At 40.8% G+C, this 22,660-nt stretch overlaps 1 protein-coding gene across 5 annotated transcripts in view; it reads left to right on the top strand.

Annotated features, from left to right (window-relative positions):
- The window catches only part of Caap1 (caspase activity and apoptosis inhibitor 1), a 93,035-nt gene that overhangs the window by 12,242 nt on the left and 58,133 nt on the right, over positions 1–22,660 (top strand). For 4 of the 5 annotated variants that reach the window (XM_051164272.1, XM_051164238.1, XM_051164265.1 and 1 more), the window contains exon 5: positions 20,660–20,739. In XM_051164272.1, the coding sequence (XP_051020229.1) occupies positions 20,660–20,739 (80 nt within the window). Of the gene's footprint in view, positions 1–20,659; positions 20,740–20,896; positions 21,963–22,660 lie in introns of those variants that run through there. The other variant, XM_051164246.1, reaches the window with a different exon arrangement.

The following is a 22,660-nucleotide window of genomic DNA, read 5'->3' as shown; positions in this document are numbered from 1 at the left end:
TTCTCTTTAAAATTCCAATAAGGAATTGGAGAGATGGCTCAGTGCTTATAAGCACTGGCTGTTTTTCTAGAAGACCTAGGTTTGACTCCAGGGAGCCCAGCATCCTCATCCTCCTTGGGTACTAGTCATGCGTGGGGTCCACAGACATGAATGCAGGGAAACACGCTCACACATACGAAAACTTAGAACCAAGGCTAGCTATCAATTTCAGCTCAGTGGCTGAGAACTTGCTTACTGTGGATATGAACTAGACCCTGCAGTTTAACCCCTAGAACCACAAAAACACATTTAATACCTAACTTTTGAATATTTATAATTAGAAAAATTTACATAGACAAAAAGCCAGTATCACAAAGATCCCACTGTGTGGTCAGATAGGTAAGTTGGACTTTTTATCATATGCTGTCAGGTAGACCAAGCAATTGCAAACACAGACTGAGCATTCTAGCCCAGAAATCTCAAATCCAGGCTCTAGAACTTCCTTATTTTTATGTTGACACTCAGGAAAGTTATAATTTCTAGTTTGAGATTTTTTTAGCTTAGGGATCTTCAGCAGGCAAATGGTACACAACCATTACTAAGTAGGAAGCCCTGAAGCCTGGAGTTAAACTGCTGAGCGGTGAGCATCAGGACACTTCACCTGCATGCCACACGTTGTCACTGCAGCCAGCAGTGGGGCTGACAGGTGCCAAACTACTGAGTTCTTAAGACACTTGTCAATGCTACCCTTTACTTTTACTGTTTATTGCTTTAATGACTTTAATCTCTAGATTTATTTTTTTATCTGTGTATGTGTTTGTACTTGTGTGTATGTATCTGCTGTATGTGTGCCATATGCATATGGGTATCTTAGAGGCCGAAAGATACTATCCAATGGCTGGATCTGGAGTTACAGGCTGCCTGCGTTGAGTGCTAGGAACAGTAGTATGCACTTTCAACCACTGAGCCATCTATGACTTATGATTTACTTTCAGATGGGTTCTCATTATGTGGCCAGTCTGACCCTGAGTTCTAGGACCCAAGAATTCTGACTCCCGCCTCAGCCTCTTTCTTAAGGAGCTGAGTCCCCGGTCCTGTGCCACCACTTCCAGCTCAGTGCGTTTCATTAGGTTAGTTTATCAGTGAAGCCTTTGTGCATGCTAGGCAAGTGCTCTATACCCTAGCATCCCACTTTAGTCAAGTTTCTAAGCTACAGTAAGCCAAAAAAATAATGCTAATAACTAGCATTGGGCATTGTGTCACTGTGTCTAATCTTCACCCATTGTTTGCATAAAAACCTTACAGCATACATAGTATTTCCACATTATAGGTGGAAAAATGAGACCCAGGTAAATTTGTGTGCCTTAGATTATAAAAATGCTTAAGAAAGTTAGTAGCAGTGTCTCTTAAGACTTTGATGTAAGTGTACCTGACTTGGGGGCTCTGAAATACTTTATCTTTCATAATAGTCATTGTGTTCATTTGTAAAATGACAATTACCCTTCATAAGACTTCAGATTAAATGCACTAAGGATGCTAGTTTTTAATTAAGAGTGATGTAGGGCCAGTGAGGACATTGGGTAGGGAGGGCATTTGCCATCGAGTCTGATGACCTGAGTTCAGTCTCAGGATCTCACACATTGGAAAGAGAACTGACTCTCCAAAATTGTCTTTTTGCCTTCCCACAGGCATTCATCACAACTGTATACACACCTACAGAAATAAATGTGAAAAAAATATGTATTTAAAGAATGTTAGTGTGAATAAGGGGAAGATTTTAGAGTGTAAAGCGAAAGTGCCCAGGAAGGGAGGGACAGGGAGCCTGCGTTAGGTCCTGGTGCTGACTTTTCTCTCCTCTGGCTTCGGGAGCAGAGTAACCTACATAAACAAACCTGCAAAGATAAGAAAGGAAGCAGGTTTTCAGACAGAATGCAGGGAGGCCATTTCACTTACCTTGCTTTTGAACAAAGTCTGCGGTACAAAATAAAGACACATGTTCCTTTTCTCAAAGCTCGCAAAGGCAGCTTAAGAGGCCTTCGTTGGTCGTATCCTTTTGGATTTTATTTTGTGCTTACAGGGTCAGTTCAGCTCTGTTCATCTCAGAGGAAGTGAACTAGTGTGTGAATTCCTGCAAACAGTTCTCTTGGGTTCCCGCAGAAGAGTCAGCTTGGCACGTCTGGTGCTTAAAATCCCGTGTGCTGTGATCCGCTGTTCCTCACTTGGTTCGTGCTTGTCCTCTGGCCAGGCTGTGTGCTAAGGGAATGTCAGTCAGGAGTGGACAAAGAGGCTGAAAGGAGCTCTGAACCCTCTGTTGAGCACTGAGCTAATTGAGTACAGGGAAGAAAGCTTTAACAAGATGAGACTGCTCAAGGAAATACAGTTAGAGCACAAATGTAATTTTGGGAACTAACGCTATTCTGCATTTCTTAGTTCGCTAGGCTGACTGTTAAAAAGACCGGCTATGCTTGGGAACGGAGTCATTGTCCTGATCAGCCAACATAGGCACATAAATATAGTCCACTACAGAAAAACCTCAAACCAAAACAACAAAACCTCAAAACTAACCAAATGTAGCTCACAGTTTTAGGAGACCTATCATGAATCTACTGGGAAAACAAAAAGCTGTACATTTTGAGCTAGAAATTTGCCTGGAAACCCTATGGGAAGGAATAATGAGAAGAGATCTTAAAGGAGAAATTACGTCCTAGAGAATCATTTGTCGAGGTCTTACCCAACAGTGGCTCAGAATGTAACCTTCTTTAGAGATAAAAAGAGATCATAAAATTACAGTCAGGTTTTTAGCATGGACGCTCATCTGATCTGACTGCATCCTGATACTAAGCAAGTTGAGTACACTGGAAGATGCTTGGCCTTTGTTTTCTGTTGTTGTTTTTTAAAAATATTTATTATATATACAGTGCTCTGTCTACATGTACATATGCATGCTAGAAGAGGGCACCAGATCTCATTATAGATGGTTGTGAGCCACTGTGTGGTTGCTGGGAATTGAACTCAGGACCTCTGGAAGAGCAGGCGGTGCTCTTAACCACTGAGCCATCTCTCCAGCCCATGAACTTGGTCTTTGTAAGGGCCATGTTACAAAGATCGTTTCTAGTTGAAGAAAATAAGTGAAGGACAGCTTCCTTGCAAAGCACAAGTAGATCCCGACAGAAGTGCAGAGCATGGAGAGTTGAGTGGAGTTCTGTTGCAGATGCACCAAACAGGGTGGATGTGTTCACACCTCATCTGCTCCTGGGATAAGTGAGCATGTTTAATGTATTTACAGCCAATGAAATGTTCAACAAATGCAAACTGTTACTATTCATAGACAGATATATGTGTTATTATAAGTTGTATAGTACCTAAGAAGGATGAAAAGATTTTTCCATTTGCCTTATGATTTCTGCATACTAAGAAGTGCCAGAAAAGTATGTGGGAGATTTTAGGGCACTGCACTTGTGAATATAGGTTTGTGGGTGTAAACAAATAGAAATGTTAGCATGTAGAATTCAGCAGTGTATCGAGTGAGTAGTTGCACTGCTGACCACGTAGGATTTACTTCAGGACTTTTTTCTTATGTTTGTGTATTCATTTATGTATATGAGTGTTCTGTCTTCATGCATATAGGAAGAGGGCATCAGATCTCATTATAGATGGTTGTGAGCCACCATGTGGGTGCTGGGAATTGAACTCAGGATCTCTGGAAGAACAGCCAGTGCTTTTAACAGCTGAGTTCTAGACATGTGCTAGAGCCGCAATGTAGGTGCTCTGAACTGAGCCTAAGTCGTCTTTAAGAGCAGCAGGTGTGGTCAGTTGCTGAGCCCTTCGTCCAGCCGTTTGCTTGAAGCTTTTATGAGCACATACAGGGGGAGGAGGTCCCCTCAGGCGCAGTCATAGGGGAGGAAGTCCCCCTCAGTCACATCCATAGGGGAGGGGAGTAAGGGGAAAGTGGGAGGGAGGGAGGAATGGGAGGCTACAAGGGATGGGATAACCATTGAGATGTAATATGAATAAATTAATAAAATATATTTTAAAAGATTGTGTATGCAATTGAAATCATAGTGTTTCTTGTTTGTTTTTAGGTTTGTTTTGCTTTTGTTTTTCTTTTTTCTAAGGCAGAGACTTTGTTGTTTCTGCTGCTGTGCTGTGTCTTTGGCCTACTGGGATGCATTGTCCTCTGGCAGGTCTCACTTTGTAGCTCTGGATGTCCTGAAACTTATTATATAGCCCAGGCTAGCCTTGAATTCATAGAGCTCTCACTATAGAATTCACAGCCTGCCTCTGCTTCTTGAGTGTTAGGATTAAAGGACAGCGCCACTATGCCCTGCTTTTATTTTGTTTTTTTATTTCACTTAGCATAATGGCTTCCAGGTTTATCCAAATGGTAGGATCTCCTTTTAAAAAACAATATATACATAAATAATGCATACATACATTCATGTTTGTATCTGTGTATGATATATGTGAATGTCTTTTTTTTTTTACTTTTTTGTGAAGTCCATACTATTTTCTACAGTGGTTTTATGATACACATTTCTATCAGCTGTTTGCAAGGTCTTCCCTTTTCTCCACATTCTCACTAATCTTACTTTTCCTTATTATTTTTAAGTATATAGTTTAAATGTTATTACTTATTACGTGTGTGTGTGTGTGTGTGTTTGTGTGTGTGTGTGTATGTGTGTGTGTGTGTGTGTGTTTTCTCCTTTACCTTGTGGGTTGTAGGGAATGTTCTCAGTCAGGCTTGGAAATAGGGGTTTCCTAATAAAACTAAGGCCTCAGAAACCATGAAGGTACATTTGTGTGGCAATTCTAAAAATGGATGAGTAGGGCCAGGGAGTTAGTTCAGTAGGTAAAAGCACTAGCTGCACAGGCTGGCCAGTGTGTGTCTGATCCCCAGAACCCAAGCCGAACCTGGCTGCCATGGCAGGAATCCCAAGCACTCCCCCAGTGACTGATTTCCTCCAACTAAGCCACACCTCCAAATAGTGCCACTTCCTGTGAGCCTAAAGGGTCCTTTTCATTCAAACTACCACAGTTTCCAAGCAGCAGCTTGATTTCCACTTTGTTGTTTTGTTTTGAAAAATAAGGTCAAGAAGTTTTCTGGAAAGACAAACATTGGAGTTAAGTGTTTGTATCCTTGTATGGCATGTATATTTCAGTCTGCTGTATAATACAATTGCCTAAATTTTTGATTGCAGAAAGAAAAAAGTGTAAAAGCCCAGAGGCAAGTTTAGGATCCATATGTCAGCTTCCTCATGACTGAGGGAAAGAGGAAATGAATGGAGGTTTTTATATGTAAAGGATAAAAATGCAAATACCTTATGGAAATTATAGCATAGTTTCAGAATTGTTACTGCTAAATAACACCTTTTTATGAATTTTCAATGAATGTGGGTTTGTTTTTTGTTTGATTGTTTCGTTCAAGACCAGGTTTCTCTGTGTAGCCCTGGCTGTCCTGGAACGCAATTTGTAGACCAGGCTGGCCTAAAACTCATGAAGGCAGGCTGCCTCTGCCTCTGGAGTGCTGGGATTAAAGGCGTGTGCCACCATGCCTGGCTAAATGAATGTGTTTTTATTGCAGGATATGTCAGTGGAGATGAATTTGTATTTCCCTATGTGTAATGAGCTATGTGGAAATAGTATTGTAGTTTTAGAGAATAGGAGATTCTGAAATTCTCAGAATAAGTTGCATTGCTCTGGAATACTCTGGAACTGTTGTAGCCATTTGTTCCTAACTTTTTGCAGAGCATGCACTTTGAGTTAGCTGTCAAATTTGTGGAGGAATGCTGAGTGGATGTATCAACCATCAATAAAGCGCTGATTAGCCAATCAGCTGGGCAGAAGGACAGGAAGTGGAAGGCGGTGTTTGCTGGGGGGAGGGTGGGAGTGGAAGAAGAGCAAGTTTGGCAGTTGAGGGAGAGACAGTTGACTGGAAAAGTAGACAAAGGGGAGAAGTGGCTGGAGAAGCATCTTAGTGCAAATGCTTGGGGTATATGTATTATATATCAGTGTGGAGTAGTTTACCATAGTATAGGAGCTGATTTGTATTAGTTTAGATTTCTGCTCAGCTTAGAGCTGACAGCCTAAAAGGAAGCTTCAGACTCTGTGTCTTTATTTAGCATCTTAGGCTGAAAGATACATTTTTACTGTAACAAATTGGCGCCCAGTGTATGTAGTGTATCCACACTGTTGAAAAAGGTTACTTTATTATAATTTAGTGGGGAATAGCTCCCAAAGAGAAGTTATACTATGTTATACTTTGGTGGTTTAGAGATGGAAGACACACTGACACACATTTTTTGGACCTTGTGAGCCACCATGTGGCTGCTGGGAATTGAATTCAGGACCTCTGGAGGAGCCGACAGTGCTCTGAACCTCTGAGCCATCTCTCCAGCCCTTTGGACCTTGTTAAATGCTCTTTTACATAATGCTATGCTACAAATAAGAGAGAAATTGTGCTATTGATTATGACTATGATTTTTGTTTTACTTATTCTTGCTGGTTTTCTTCAAAAGAAAAGGCTTTAGAGAAGAAATTACTACATTGTATAGATTAGACTGAGGAAAATACTAGGGTATGGGAGACAAAGCAAAATGAAAGATAAGAACTTTGGAAACAAACTTTAGAAGAGAAGTTGGAAAGGCTTATAGTTAAGTACAATAATACTGAGAGGGAGGAAAAGGCTTTAGAGAAGACATTACACAAATCTATAGATTGGGCTGAGGAAAATACTAGGTATGGGAGACAAAGCAAAATGAAAAAAAAAAAGACAAACACCTTGCTAATATTTTTACTGTAACACAAATTTAACTTTTAATTTTAACTTTAATGTACAAGATACACTTAAATTTGTGTGTGTGTATACACACACACACACACACACATACGTACATACATACCTAATCGAACCATTTTTAAAAATTAGAATTTGTAAAGAAAATTGGCCTTTTAAAGAATTACTTTATTAGCCATTGGGATGGCTTAGAGAGTAAAGGCCTCCACTGTCAAATTGATCACCTGAGTTCAGTCCCTAGGACCCATATAGGAGAGGGAGACAGAGACCCAGAGAGATCCGAGTCCTATGAGCTGAGCTGTTATCTCCACATGTGCACAGTGGCAGATGCATGGCCTCTCCCACACAGAGTTCGTCTAATAAAGGCCTCTGTTGCTAAGTCTGGCAGCTTGAGTTTGACTCAGAATCCACATGGTGGAAGTAAGACAACTGAGTCCCCAAGGCTGTCCTCTGATCTACTTGCACATACATGTCACTACATACATGTCAAAAATAAGATAATGTAAACAGGAAGTTAAAAATTGCTTCATGTCTTTAATTCCAGGAGTGAGACACTGTCTCAAAACCAGAGTATCACAGCAGTTGGGGCTGGACACCACAAAGTCACTTGTTCTCTGCATTTTGATTGGTTACAGGTTTCTGATGATGCAAGGAGATGTTTTCTTAATGAGCGGTTGAGGACTAAACACTTACCTGTGGGTATAAGGATAGATATTTAGAATGTATTTCAAGATTAGAAAAGTGGCAGCTGTAGGTTCTTCTTCAAGACCCGTAACTGTGCTGTCCCCAGGAAGTTGCCGAGGTTTCCAATGCCAGGTATGACTTCCCTTGTATTGAGCAGAATCGAAGTCCACCTAGAGAGCCAGAGTGTAAGTGTCCCCACTGCACCCTTAGGGATACAGCGCTGTGCTGGTCATGGATTCTGTTCACAGGCATCATGCCCAGCTAGCACTGTTGATCGCTTCTTTTAGAAACTTGGATGGCATCTTCTGGTACCGTGAAAACTAGCCCTCGGGAAGGAGGCTTTCAGGTCAGAACCAGCTCAGATTCTTTGTGTCCCATGTCCAAAGTGGAAGGCGTCTTTAGGGAAAAAAGGCTTGATGTTTTCTTCTTCTTCTTCTTCTTCTTCTTCTTCTTCTTCTTCTTCTTCTTCTCCTCTCCTCCTCCTCCTCTCCTCCTCTTTCCTCCTCCGCCTCCTCTCTCTCTCCTCTCTCCTCTCTTCTTCTTCTCCTCTTCTTTTCTCTTCTTCCTCTTCTCCTCTTCTTCTCTCCTCCTCTCTCCTCCTCCTCTCTTCTTCTCTTCTCTCCTCTCCTCCTCTTCCTCCTCCTCCTCTTCTTCTTCTTCTTCTTCTTCTTCTTCTTCTTCCTCTTCTTCTTCTTCTTTTTTGGTTTTTTTGAGACAGGGTTTCTCTGTTATCTTAGCCGTCCTGGACTCGCTTTGTAGACCAGGCTGGCCTCAAACTCACAGTGCTGAGTGCTAGGATTAAAGGCGTGTGCCACCACACCCAGCTTGATGTTAATGTCTAAGAGACAATCAAGGGCAACACAGTAACATGTTTTGTGATTATTCTTAGACAACCCTGAACAAGATCTCAAAAGTAGGCTTCTCCTACCTGTTTTTAAATAATATTATAGCAGGACTTTCTTGGACCCGTCAATGGAAGAATAAAGACACAGAGACTTATTATTATTTATACTTATTTATAAAAACTTAGGTACTGTAGTTGGACAGATTCTCAGCTATTCTAACCTAATTCTGGCTTACTCCCTGTCTTGTGGCCCATTACCTCTCTCGCTCAGTCCTGGCACCTGTTCCTTCCTGTGTCGCTTAACCTTCTCTCAGCCCGGAAGTCCCTCCTTTCCTCTCCTGCCTAGCTGTTTGCTACCAACTCTTCACTAAGCCAATCAAATGGAGACAGAGGAAGAGAGTTTACAAATGTGACGCAGGCAATGAGCCACAATCATAACAGTCAGCTCTGCCCACTTAGCAATCAACAGTTGCATGTGCAGAGTCATCATTCACAGTGAACACATAATTACCCAACAAATATTATTTAATAGTTATATAATATATAATTAATTATTGTTGTCATCGTCTATGGCTCTTGGAGGTGAGCATTTCAGCCCAGATTAATATATATATATATGTTTGTGTATGTGTGTGTGTGTGTGTGTGTGTGTGTACACATATATAGGCTGTATGTATTATACATAATTTGAGTAGAAAGATAAAACTATGATTCCTTATGACTTTTTTCAAACATCCTTCCTAGTATTTGACCCTCACTCTTCCCTCTTCTGTGTTAATCTCCCTCCCTTGCCCTAATTAGAGCCCTCCCCCCCTTTTTTTCTCATTTGCCTCAAATAACTTGTACCCTAGTGTCCCTTCTAGGATTCCTTTGTAACTTCCTATTACCTTTTTAAAAGTTAAAGTTTCTCTTAACAGTTTCATTTTTATTAATCTTTTCATTTAATTTGAAAAACAAATTGACATCAGCAGTGTGCTGATTGTCTAATGACTGGTCTCTAACAGATACACATGTGGGCTGTCTGCTTACCAAGACTAACTCATGCCTGTTTCAGTACAGTTACGGTAAATGTGCAGTTTAGTTAAATGTAAATAAATACGTAAATGTTAATATGGGAAAAGTATATAATTAACTGCTTTGCATATACTGAAAATTGTGGCCATTTAGCTATGGGGAACAACAACGGGCGGCGTTGTAAAGACGTCAACGTTCTTTGTGAAATAGAGTCCTACTCTGTTGCCCAGCTTGACATCAGACACAGGTCCCAGGCCTCCTGACTGCCTCCTGCGTGCTGGGTTACGTATATATGCTACCACCGTGGCTGACTTTAAACTTTGTTTTCTTTTCTTTTTTTTAATTGACCTCATATTTTCTTCATTTTAATTAAGTAAGCCCAAACTAGAAATGTAGATATTGGGGTATATAAGTGTGTGTGTGTGTGTGTGTGTGTGTGTGTGTGTGTGTGTGTGTGTGTGTGTGTGTGTATACACACAGACATACAGACATACATACACATACACACACACATATGGTGATTATGTGAATTTTTATTAAAAGATGAGGGCATAGCTGTATATGTGAAGATTGATGAACTGAAAATGCATTTATGTGATTTATGTTAATATTAATACTAACTTCCTAATTTCCTGAGTGCTGGGGTTATAGGTATGAGTGTGTGTGTGTGTGTGTGTGTGTGTGTGTGTGTGTGTGTGTGTATTTAATTGCATTTCCTACCTGCATTAGCTGAAAGGATTTTTACTCTTGGGGGGTGTTTTATTTGTTTTCACTAGATTTTAAATTATGTTATGAATTGAACCCAGAGCTTACACATACCAGCCCAGCACTCTGCTACTGTCCACACTCCTGAGCTAGTTTTTAATTCTTTATTATTAAGTATATCAAACATGCACAAAATTGTAATAGTATAATAAGTGTCTATTCCTGTCACCCAGCTCTAATATTTGATATTTTACATATTCAGTTCACCAATTTTCTTATATTTTTAATAAATAAGATATTTTGAAAGTGCATTTTAAAAAGTTTCTAGAAGATCGAGACACATTCTCACACGGACCCATTCTTCTACAACACGGCAGAAACTTGGGACAGTTTTCCAGTAGTATATGGCACCTATTTTTCTACTTGCAAGGTCCTTTTGAAATGTCTATTTTATTGAGGAAAGGTAATTTATCCTATGTAATATCTCACCTGACGTTATCTGAGTGCTTTTTCATTTTTTTGTCTGGCTTTCATGTTCCTTGTGAGGCTTGAACTGTGAATGTTCTTTTTGTTTTTGTTTTTGTTTTTTGAGACAAGGTTTCTCTGGGTAGCCTTGGCTGTCCTGGACATGCTCTGTGGACCAGCTGCTGTGAATGTTCTTATAAGGTAGAAATTACTAAGGTTTTTTTTTTTAGTACTATATATGATTAGCTTTTTATCGACAGTATAAAAGATGCAGATGGGGAGGTTTAAAATAACTCACTCTCTTCCATTGCTCTCTGTCTGTGAGGCAGGGTCCACTGTGGCCCCCGCTGACCTGCAGGTCTCTGTCTTCTCTGTCTGTGAGGCAGGGTCCTGCTGTGGCCCCCGCTGACCTGCAGGTCTCTGTCTTCTCTGTCTGTGAGGCAGGGTCCACTGTGGCCCCCGCTGACCTGCAGGTCTCTGTCTTCTCTGTTTGTGAGGCAGGGTCCACTGTGGCCCCCGCTGACCTGCAGGTCTCTGTCTTCTCTGTCTGTGAGGCAGGGTCCTGCTGTGGCCCCCGCTGACCTGCAGGTCTCTGTCTTCTCTGTCTGTGAGGCAGGGTCCACTGTGGCCCCCGCTGACCTGCAGGTCTCTGTCTTCTCTGTTGTGAGGCAGGGTCCACTGTGGCCCCCGCTGACCTGCAGGTCTCTGTCTTCTCTGTCTGTGAGGCAGGGTCCACTGTGGCCCCCGCTGACCTGCAGGTCGCTGTCTTCTCTGTCTGTGAGGCAGGGTCCACTCTGTGGCCCCCGCTGACCTGCAGGTCGCTGTCTTCTCTGTCTGTGAGGCAGGGTCCACTGTGGCCCCCGCTGACCTGCAGGTCGCTGTCTTCTCTGTCTGTGAGGCAGGGTCCACTGTGGCCCCCGCTGACCTGCAGGTCTCTGTCTTCTCTGTCTGTGAGGCAGGGTCCCGCTGTGGCCCCGCTGACCTGCAGGTCTCTGTCTTCTCTGTGAGGCAGGGTCCCTGTGGCCCCCGCTGACCTGCAGGTCTCTGTCTTCTCTGTCTGTGAGGCAGGGTCCTGCTGTGGCCCCCGCTGACCTGCAGGTCTCTGTCTTCTCTGTCTGTGAGGCAGGGTCCCGCTGTGGCCCCCGCTGACCTGCAGGTCTCTGTCTTCTCTGTCTGTGAGGCAGGGTCCACTGTGGCCCCCGCTGACCTGCAGGTCTCTGTCTTCTCTGTCTGTGAGGCAGGGTCCCGCTGTGGCCCCCGCTGACCTGCAGGTCTCTGTCTTCTCTGTCTGTGAGGCAGGGTCCCGCTGTGGCCTCCGCTGACCTGCAGGTCTCTGTCTTCTTTCTGCCACTCCTGGCTGTTAGCATGCCGGCTGGCACCCACTGCAGGCTAGGGCTGCCACGCCTGCCACGTCCAGGCTAAGAGTTCTTGAGCTGTCAGTTTTGCTGGACTGATACCATGGTGTCAGCAGGGGGACATTTCCTTGACTTCATGGCTACTAGGTGCTGCCTATCCCCTTTGACTCACCAACCCTCCTTTTTCTTCCATCTTTGACTCTTCTTGGGTCCCTCTTAGGATAACTACTGTGTTTGGACACTTCAGAGAAATACATGAAAGTATATCTCAGTTTCTTTAAGCACAGCTACAGAGTCCAGTTTCCCACGTAAACTTCATCTATATAGGTTATGGAAATTAGAAGGTAGGCGTTTATTGAGCCCTCCCGCCTCCACATCCAAAGGGTGTATGTGTGTGTATGTTTTTATGCATTGTATATAGTGTCCAGGAATAATAAGAAATTTAATATTTTATCTCCTCATCCTGCTCCATCCACCTGCCCTTGTCTTTTTAAAAAAACTATTACTAATAAAGCCTACAGATCATTTCTCCAAACAATGCTTGCTCGTGCTCTCCCCCCACACCCCATCAGTGTCTCTCTGTCTGTCTGTCTGTCTGTCTCTCTCTTTCTCTGTGTGTGTGTGTGTGTCTGTCTCTGTCTCTGTCTCTGTCTCTCTCTCTCTCTCTCTCTCTCTCTCTGTCTCTGTCTCTCTCTCTCTCTCTCTCTCTCTGTCTGTGTGTGTGTCTGTCTCTGTCTCTGTCTCTGTCTCTCTCTCTCTCTGTGTGTGTGTGTGTGTGTGTGTGTCTGTCTCTGTCTCTGTCTCTCTCTCTGATCTTACTTTGTAGCTTTGGTTGTCCTGGAACTCATTATGCAGACCAGGCTGACTTCAAACTCAAAGTGATCCATTTGCCTCTGCTCTCCCCCTTGCCCCCCAAGTACTGGGATCAAAGATATTCACTAGTATGCTCAGCCTGCTTTTTATTTGTAATGTATACATTGAAATAGAACCACAAACGGCATCAATCCTGGAAACTTAAGTTACGTATTTTGTGATACAGTGATGTATGTACTTGCTAACATGGTAAGGTGTAGCTGCAGCGCTAACAACTTTTATATTTAAAGGATAGGTTAGTGTAATCTGTTTTAGGAATCTGCAGCAGCTATATTACGTGAGAATATCTGATTTCATTTCTCTTGGTGACAGAATCAAAAGTACTGGTAATATATAAAGAAAATACTTAGCTGGGCAGTGATGGTGCACACCTTTAATTCCAGCACTTGTGAGGCAGAGGCAGACTGATCTCTTGAGTTCGAGGGCAGCCTGATCTACAGAATGAGTTTCAGGACAGCCTGGGCTACACAGAGACACCCTGTCTCAAACAACGGAAAACAAATTAAAACAACAATGCCCTCAACCAAAAACAGACCCCCAATAAAGTCACCCAAGTTCTAATATTGTAGTCTACTAGTGTTTGTCTGCCCATCAAAGAGGGCACTGCAGGTGTGATTTAAATGTCAGGTTGACATTGGGCAATTTTCCAGTAGGCCAGGCCTTAAATGCAATCACATGTGTAGTTACATGGCAGAAAGAAGAGCATTTGACACACAACTCTACATGATAGAAGCACAGGGAAGCAAAGTCAGGAGAGGGGTTGTGCTGTTGTGTAAGGAGATGAAGGAAGGAGCCATGAGCGTGAAGATAAAGGCAGCTCCAGACGCTGGAAAAGTCAAAGAAACAATCTTTATTGTGTGTGTGTGTGTGTGTGTGTGTGTGTGTGTGTGTGTGTGTGCGCGCGTGCGCACATATACACACGTGTCATGGCGTATGTAGAGGTCAGAGGACAGTTTGTGAGAGTTGTGAGAGGGTTTTTTTTTCCTTCTACAATATGGATACTTGGGCTTGAGCCCACACTGTCAGCTTCTCTTCATGACTCGTTCATGCCACTGTGGTGGCCTAGTGGCATAGTGCTACATGGGACATACTTACACGTTACCAGTTTGGCTGCCAGTTTGAGATGCAGCCTTGCTCTTCTCTTTAAAGTGAGAAGACCAGTGCATAGGCATGAATTTAAACATACCACACGTAGTGAGAAATATGGTGTTTCTTTGCTAACTTCTTACTCTAATTCTTTAAAGTATTTTGGCTTTTTGATTTTTGTTCATGCACTGCCTTTACTGAAAATTTCCACTTTTAAAATAATAAATCCATTTTAACTTGAGAGCGTAAACTAGTTTTTTAGTAAGAAAGAAGAGCTTTATTGCTTCATAGTCAATTCTGGGTGTTACAGTACACACTGGCTGGCTGAGGCATGAGAACTCAGTTGTAAGCTAGTGTGGGCAGTGTGGCAAAAGTTTGCTTAAAAGAAAACACAACTAACTCTGACAGCTGACGCTCTACTCTGACATAGACAAAGCTGTTGAATATAGCACATTTGTTTTTGGTGTTCCCACTTAAAGTACAGTTTCTGTAAGATGTAGAGTTTGCATAACAATAAAAGCAGAAGCTCACGGCTTAAGGTAGCCCCATTTTATTTATTTATTTGTTTATTTGTTTGTTTATTTATTTTATTTATTTATTTATAGACAGGGTTTCTCTGTGTAGCCTTGGATGTCCTGGACTCGCTTTTGTAGACCTTGAACTCACAGAGATTCTGCCTCTGCCTCTCTGCCTCTTGAGTCCTGGGATTAAAAGCATGCACCACTATACCCATCTCGTAGCCCCATTTTAAAGAGACTCCCGCAGTTTACCACCAGTTTGACATTTGGCAGACTATTTAACTTTTTGGCCTCGGTTTCCTCATCTGAAGAATAAAATTCTACCATATTACATTATGATGATCTAATAACAAAAGGATTGAAAGTCTTTAGAATTGCCATATGGTACACTGAAAACTATTACTGTGTCATTTTGCAGAGTTTTACTATGATTCTGTAATAGTAGCTTCTAAAATTCCATCTTACATTGATGAATACTTGGAATTTCCCCAATTCTTTTTTTTTCCCAATTCTTTTTGTTATGTAATGATGTGGTGGGGTGTGGTAGTGGTTCCTCTAAAGTCATGTAAAACATATTTTACATGATAAGACAGCCATAAACTGCTGGAGGTAGAATATTATGTTCTATATGTAAAATGCCCCCCATAGGCTCATATGTGACCACTTGGTCCCCAACTAGTAGCACTGTATAGGGGCTATGAAACTCTTAGGAGGTAGGGTCTAGCTAGAGAGAAGTGTTCATTGTGTATTTAGGGTATAACAATTAAAGCATTGTACCCTGAATCAACAGGCAAGCATTTTCAGAAAACTTTCAGGGAAAGTATTAATGGAATGACTAAGATCAAGATTTATGATGTTCAGATGGAATCTTACACTTAAAGTAATGGTACCTAGTGGTTCCGGCTCATGCTTGTCGCTGGGGTGGCTACATGTCTGGCCCTGCTTCCATGGTCATAGTTTGACACCTCCACTCCCAGTTGTTACCTAGTGAACATAACAGGCAGCTACTGTCTGCAGAGACAAAACTTGAATTATTTGGAAAAGCTTTGTTAAAAAAAAAAAAAAGGGAGGGTCTGTTTTGCTTCTTTGTATAGTGTTTGAAGGTCACAGTTGTCTGCCACTTTCCAGAATTTGTGAGTCATTGATGAGGGTGCTGGGATCTGAACTCTGGTTCCTTAATAGACCAGTAATCACTGAGCCTAATCACTGAGCCATTTCTCAGCCCTGTATACAGTCTTTTGAGGCTGGCTTTATTAGCATAGTGTATTTGGGACTCAAACATGTTTTGAATTTCAGTAATTTCTTCTCACTGCTAAACAGTTCTCCATCCTTTGGGTGTGTCAGCTTTAGATCCCCAGCTGAAATACCCTAATAATAACAGTGTCTCAGTGGTGTTTGCAGCTTAGTCTCCAGACCCTGAGAATATTGCCTTAGACAGCAAGATAGACTTAGATTTCAGATCAAAGACCTTATGACAGGGTTCTTATCCTAGATTATCCACATGTGCCTGCTGTGATCACCTGAACCTTCTGAACAGTGACAAGTGAACGAAGAAAGACACGGCATCAAAACCACTCCACTGTTAAAATAGGGAAGCAGGGATTTTGATCCTACAGCGTCAAGGAATAGAGAACCCAGAAGAACAGATGATGGATCCATACCTAGTCCTCAGATTCTTTTGATTATAGTCTAGCAAGATTCATACTGTACTTCTGACTTTCAGAATATAAACATAGTGAGTTTCTGTCCTAGCTCTCTTCATGCTCACAGGGCTCTCCCTGCTTCTGCTTCTCAAGTGCTGAGACGAAAGTGCACCACACCCAGCAATCTTATGTTATTTTAAGTCATCACATTTTTTTATAGCAATGATAAAAAAACTAATGGGGGCATAAAGATTTTAAACAAAGTAACATTAGAATGCAGGCTTTTGTGTGAACAAACCTGCTTTACTTTTATTTTCATATTAAAGGAAGCCCTAGTATCCACATTGCTGTGTCATTTCTGCGTCCTGGTTGGCCAGCAGGGAGAGTTCTGTTTGTTGGGTGCTTTGGTTTTAGCCTTCCTAACATGTGCAGTGTATCATAATATGTTTTCTGCTTTTTTGTTTTTGTTTTTTGTTTGTTTTTGTTTTGTCCTCTGAGACAGGGTTTCTCTGTGTAGCCTTGGCTGTTCTGGACTAACTTTGTAGGCCAGGCTGGCCTTGAACTCACAGGGATCCACCTGCCTCTGCCTCCTGTGTGCTGGGATTAAAGGCGTGCGCTTCATAATGCAGTTTTAATATATGTTTCTCTCTAATAACAAAAGATGTTGGACTCTAGGTGCTTTGTTTGCTATCTACATATTTCCCTCAGTTGGAGACAATTTAATATTTTATTGTTTCCTATTATGACTTTATAGTTTATCTTAGTTGCTCTTTTGTTACCATAACAAAAGCAATTTAAGGGAGAAACTTTTGTTTTGGCTGAGAGTTTGGGAAGGACCACTGCACAGAATCCACGGCAGCTGGAGCAGGAGGCTGGCCTCTCACATTGTATTGGTAACTCAGAAGTAACGAGAACAGGAAATGTGGCCAGCCTGTAACTAACATCTCAAGTGCCCCCACAGTCTACTTCCTCTGTAAGGGTGGGTCGGTCTGTCTGTCTGTCTCTCTCTCTCTCTCTCTCTCTCTTTTTCAAGACAGGGTTTCCTCCATGCATTTGCTTTTGTAGACCAGGCTGGCCTCAAAGTTACAGAGATCCACATGCCTCTGCCACCCTGAGTGCTGGGATTATAGGCGTGAACCTCCAGGCCTGGTTTAAGGTTCCTTCTCTTAAAGGTTCCATAACCTTCCTAAACACTGTCATACAAGGGGACCATGTGTTTAAACACATGAGCCTTTAGGAGAAATCCCACATTCAAACCACAGTGGAGTTCTTATGAATTTTAGACTCAAGCTGTTTTGTTGTGGACAAGATTGGCTATGTTGTCCAGGCTGGGTTCAACTCCTGGGCCTAAACAGCTCTCGAGCACCAGCTTTCCACATAGCTGGGATTGCTGGCACACGCTAACTGCCTTGCTGGGACACATGTTCTTTATCAGATAATGTGGCTTGCAAACAGTCTCTGGTTTGGCTTTTCATTCATTGTCTTAGTCTTTTGGAAAAGTACAAGTATTAAGTTTTGATGAAATCCAACTTAAGAGTTATTTTTATTTATAGGCCACGCTCCGTCTTTCTTTCTTTCTTTCTTTCTTGTGTGTGTATGTGTATGTGTGTGCATGTTACTTTTAAGAATAATTAAGTTGTAAGAAAGGAGAGAATAATGTCACATGAAACGGGCTTGTGTCAGTTAGAGAACTTAGCATTAGAGCGTCAAATAGAGTCCTCTCACTAACAAACAAGGCCATTGAGTGTAAGTTAAGCTGTGCTAAGAAGCAGAATACAAGTGGAGAAGGGGATTAGGGAAGTAACAAGACAATTCAGCTTATTCTTACCTTGTTTTAACTAGAATCACAAAGGTCGCCGTCGCATTCTTAGTCGTTTTGTCCTTTGTTTTCTCTCTTAGGTTCTCTTTGCTGTCCAAGTGTTTACTCTAGTATTCTTAATTTTAAAGTTGTAATACAAACATTTAGATAGCTTTTAAATATAAATTGAAATTACAGTTTTGTATTCTTTCCTAGTATTGGTGACTCCCAGATTTTATCATCTGCAAGTAGACTCAGACCTCACTATAGCTCTAGAAAGAGTTGTATGTTAGAGTTTTCTTAGACTTTAATATATTTTTGTAAATATCTTGCTTTCTCTACAGTTGAATGTACATTTTAAAGTTTGTAAAGAACTAAACCTCTGTGACAATTTTAGTTCTGAAATCTACTTCTTAGGAAAATTTTCTAGTGTTAGTTTTTATTTATTTTTATTTTGGTTTCCTTGTAGACAATGTCTCCCCCTGTAGTTCAGGCTGATTTGAAACTTTTGGAAATCTTCCTGTCCCTTCCTCTCTGAGTACTGTTATTACAGGTGTGCGTTACCATGCTCTGATTAAAAGCTACTTCTGAAAAAAAAAAAAAAAATCTGCCATTTTATTTTTCTGCCACAGGGTGGTGTACTGTACCTGCTTATAGAAATTGGTCTGTGACTTCAACAGCCTGATCAAACCTAACGTAGAGTTTTATGTATATTCTCATCGGGAATGTAAATATATTGTTTATAACAGTAGATAATCTTTATAGAGTCATGTCTGAAGGGCTTTTAAGGGGCTTTGACCAGTTTTTATTACATGTTTACTTAAACATTTTATTTGGAAGTAATTTTAGACTTAATACATTATAAAAGTCAGACTGGTAAAGGAGTAATCCTTATAGCGTGTATATAGCTTTACTCTTACTAACATTTTACCCTTATTTATACATGCATATACCTTAAACACATGTGTGAGGTACAGAGAACAAGTCTTTCCTCTCCTCTGCTTACATGAAATCCAGGGACTGAACTCAAGTTGTCGGGCTTGGGTGCAGCTTTGCCTGCTGTGCTGTCTCTCAGTCCCTACACAGGGGACTTCTGTGTGTGAGTGAGCATTTGAGGATTAAGTCATGTCATGATGTGACACAGTATCCCTAAGTGCTACATTGTGTTTTCAAAAGAACAGAGATGGACTTTCTGTAACCCTGAGTATCGATTTCAGGATATTTGACTTTAATAAAAGGCCTTTATCCAGTCTACCATCAGCATTTCAGCTGTTCTTTTGATTCACTTCATTCCTCCTCCAATCAGGTCAATTGTAATATTTAATTGTCATGGCTGTTTAGATTCCTTTGACCTGAAATACTTCCATAGCCTTTTCTCTTTCATAATACTGACTGACATTGAACACCCCTTACTAAAAAAGCATTGCTCATTTTAGAGATGGCTTTATCTGATAATTTGTCGTAATAAAGCTGTACGTTCTCAGCTGTATTGTGCAGCTTTTGTTTTGTGTCTTTGCAGTATTACATGTTTTATGTTTTTTACTGGTAATACCATATTATGTTTTGTTGTTGATAATTTTCTGTACATTATTACTAATTAAATTCAACTGATACCTAAAAGCAAAAAATTATACATTTTAATGAAATGCTCATATTTTGATACAAGTGCATATTTTTGTGGTTTTAGGTACTTGTGTGTGTAGCTAAAGAATTATGTACCATTTGAGGTTGTGTAAAAGCAAATGTTTTCTTTAAAGGTTGATCAGTTCTCAGAGGAGATATTGTTGGAGTTTTCTGGAATGTTTGAGGTAGAACATTTTCACTCTCTTCCTTGCAAAGCTCTGTATTTTATTCTTGGATTACCAAGAATAAATTTTTAAATACCCTTCTTGGTACCTGCCAGTCATTGTACTGAAAGAATAGAAGAGTCAGTGCAGGCCTGCATGTCTTACAGAAGCTATGATTAGTACCAAAGCCAAGTACATCTCTGTAAATGGATATTGCTGTTTCTACCTCATTCTTCTATATGGTAGAATTACTGATGGGCACCACCATGCCTGGCTCTGTTTGAATTTGGCTTTGTATTAGTGATTTTTTAATACAAAATAAACGTACTTGCCAAATACATTGATTGTAAAGAGTAAACTTGGCAAAGAAATATTTGCAATTCTATTTTATTCTTAGGTTACTTGAAAGACTCGTTACTGTTAGCTGGTTGAAATAGTTGTGTGACTAGGAACACTTCCCACGTTATTCCTGTAATGCTTCTTTCAGGATAAGAATACCATTCTCAGAGGGTAATAGTTATCTGATGTGAGACAGCGTTGCTTATCTCACTCGGATATTCACAGATGGCGTTTTGACTGTTGAGAAGGTGTTTGTAGCTGCAGCACTGAGATGGCACAGCACTGTGTGCAGCTCTGCTGCAGGCTGTCCAGGGAAACTTTATACCCTTACAGTTAATCTGTTTACTTTGATACATACGTGTATCACACATCGAGTGCACTCTTCATAGACAGTAGATGACGTTAGAGGAACCTAAATTAAGTGGAGTGCTGAAGTGCCCGTTACCTTCAGCTTTGACCCCTGAGGAGTCATCAGCCGCTGCTGTGAGTGGTGATTTCCCACACCAGCTACTCTATAGAATTTTGGGAGAAAAAAAAATGCCTCCATGTTCCCCTAGGCTTCTGCCTTGATTTTTACAAAGAAGTACATTGCATAAATTAAGACTAGTTTATAAGTGCTGCCTCTGACACGTGTACGTGGTCCTGAGTCTCCCCAGTACTAAATAATACCTGAGGCTTGGAATTCGTCATGTTTCGCTGGTGCCTAACATAATTCTGAGAACTTGGACATTAAACAACTGAATACTGTTTTACAAGCTCTTATTTTTATTGCTTAGGCAAGATAAAGATGCCTGTGTAGATTCTACTTCATCCCTCAGAGAGAACAAACAACCAGAAGGTTTGGAATCAAAACAAGGTATGGTTCAAATACGTAATTTTATATAGCTTTTACCAAGAATAAATTTCAGTCTGAAAATTCACTGTTTTACAGAGAGGGAATGGAGTACCCTATTTGTCCATGCTCATGTCTTCTTAGCTCCTGGGTGACCTCAGTGTTGTGTGGTTGCTTACAGGTACCACCAGAAAGGGTTTGCCATCTTGGTTTAATTTCAGTGAGTCTATTGTGTATTTTCAGTTGCAAAAAGGAGGTAAGTTAGCTGGGTATCTTTGGGCTATATGTGGAAGATGATAACTTTGTAGGATAACTACCCCTACTCCCTATGCCAAGGTATATTTCCTTATTGACCTTTTTCCTTAGTGAAGAAATTCCTTTATTTAAATCAGTTTTGACATAACTAGCCAGTAGATATAAAGTGGTAATTTTAATTTATTTAAGCCTAATAGACTAATGGAGCTAATTATTTAAATGCTTTAAAAAATTCTTCTCATCTTCATTAGGAACAATTAAAAGTAAACAGCAGGGTTTATTATTGTTCAGAAATCATCTCATGTTTTTTCTATTCATAAAATGATGACTTAAGGAAATTTCTGTAAAACTTGAGCTATAGGAACATTTTAGTAGTGAGAAGTAGGTTTATATTTATTTTTTAGGCAGAAGTCCTGAAGCTTCTCTTTGTTACTGATAAGTGATTAACAAAGTTAAAAATGTATAATTTTGTAATTTGTTATATATATTTAATATATATACACAATCTAGATTTTAAAAATGCATTGGTGTTTATTAATATTTTTTATTCTCTTGGAAATTCTCCAATGCTTTTTATAAATTCTCTTGTATTAGGCTCTTAAGTAGCCAGAGAAAATTATATATTTGACTATTGAGTATCGCCACAGAGAGAAACTGAGATTTGGTTCATCAGCATTTTTTTTGTCATAGAAATACAAGTTATAAACACATTGTTTTCAGTTAATATAATTATCATCTAACCCTCTTTATATAATTAGACCACAGTGCTATTGTGTCTTTTTCTTTGTGAGACAGGTTCCCACTTGGTAGCCAGGCTGGCCTTGAACTCATGATCCTCTGCCTCAGGAGTGCTGTGTGTAACCACTGTGCTCAGCCTGCTTTTATCACTTTGCTTTGTTCCTTAAGTTCTTGGTTTCAGCTGAGCAGAGTATGTGAGTATGTGAGGTCATCTAGGGAAAAGAATTATCGTATGGAGAATAGAAAAGGCTGAAATGAGGTGTGTTGATTCTGGCTGTGGTAGAAAAGAAGCCAGAAACTGCACTGCACACTTCACACAAAGGCTAATTTCCTAAGGGAAGATGTTCCTGACTCCATGAGCAAACATCTAGATTTCTTAAGATCTCCATTGGGTATATTCCAAGGAGTGGGATAGCTGGGTCTTGAGGTAGTCCTACTCCCAGTTTTCTGAGAAAGCACCAGATTGATTTCCAAAGTGGTTGTACTAGTTTGCATTCCCACCAGCAATGAAGGAGTGTTCCTCTCTCCCCACATCCTCGCCAGCATGTGCTGTCACTTGAGTTTTTGATCTTAGCCATTCTGATGGGTGTAAGATGGAATCTCAGAGTCGTTTTGATTTGCATTTCTCTGATGACTAAAGACATTGAGCATGCTCCACCACACAAGGACATATGCTCAACCATGTTCATAGCAGCCTTATTCATAATAGCCAGAACCTGGAAACAGCCTGAGTGTCCCTTAGTTGAAGAATGGATAAAGAAACTGTGGTACATTTATACCATGGGATACTACTCAGCTATTAAAAACAAGGAATTCCCGAAATTTGTGGACAAATGGTTGAAATAGAAATGATCATAATGAGTGAGTTAACCCAGAAGCAGAAAGACTCACATGGGGTCCTAGAAACCTACAAGAAGAACATCGTGACAGGTGGATCAGGGCCCAGGGGGTT

This window comes from Acomys russatus, chromosome 2 (assembly GCF_903995435.1).
Source record: "Acomys russatus chromosome 2, mAcoRus1.1, whole genome shotgun sequence".
Taxonomy (NCBI): Eukaryota; Metazoa; Chordata; class Mammalia; order Rodentia; family Muridae; genus Acomys; species Acomys russatus.
The sequence above is the reverse complement of the archived record's forward strand: the minus strand, read 5'-3'. Positions and strand labels throughout refer to the sequence as shown.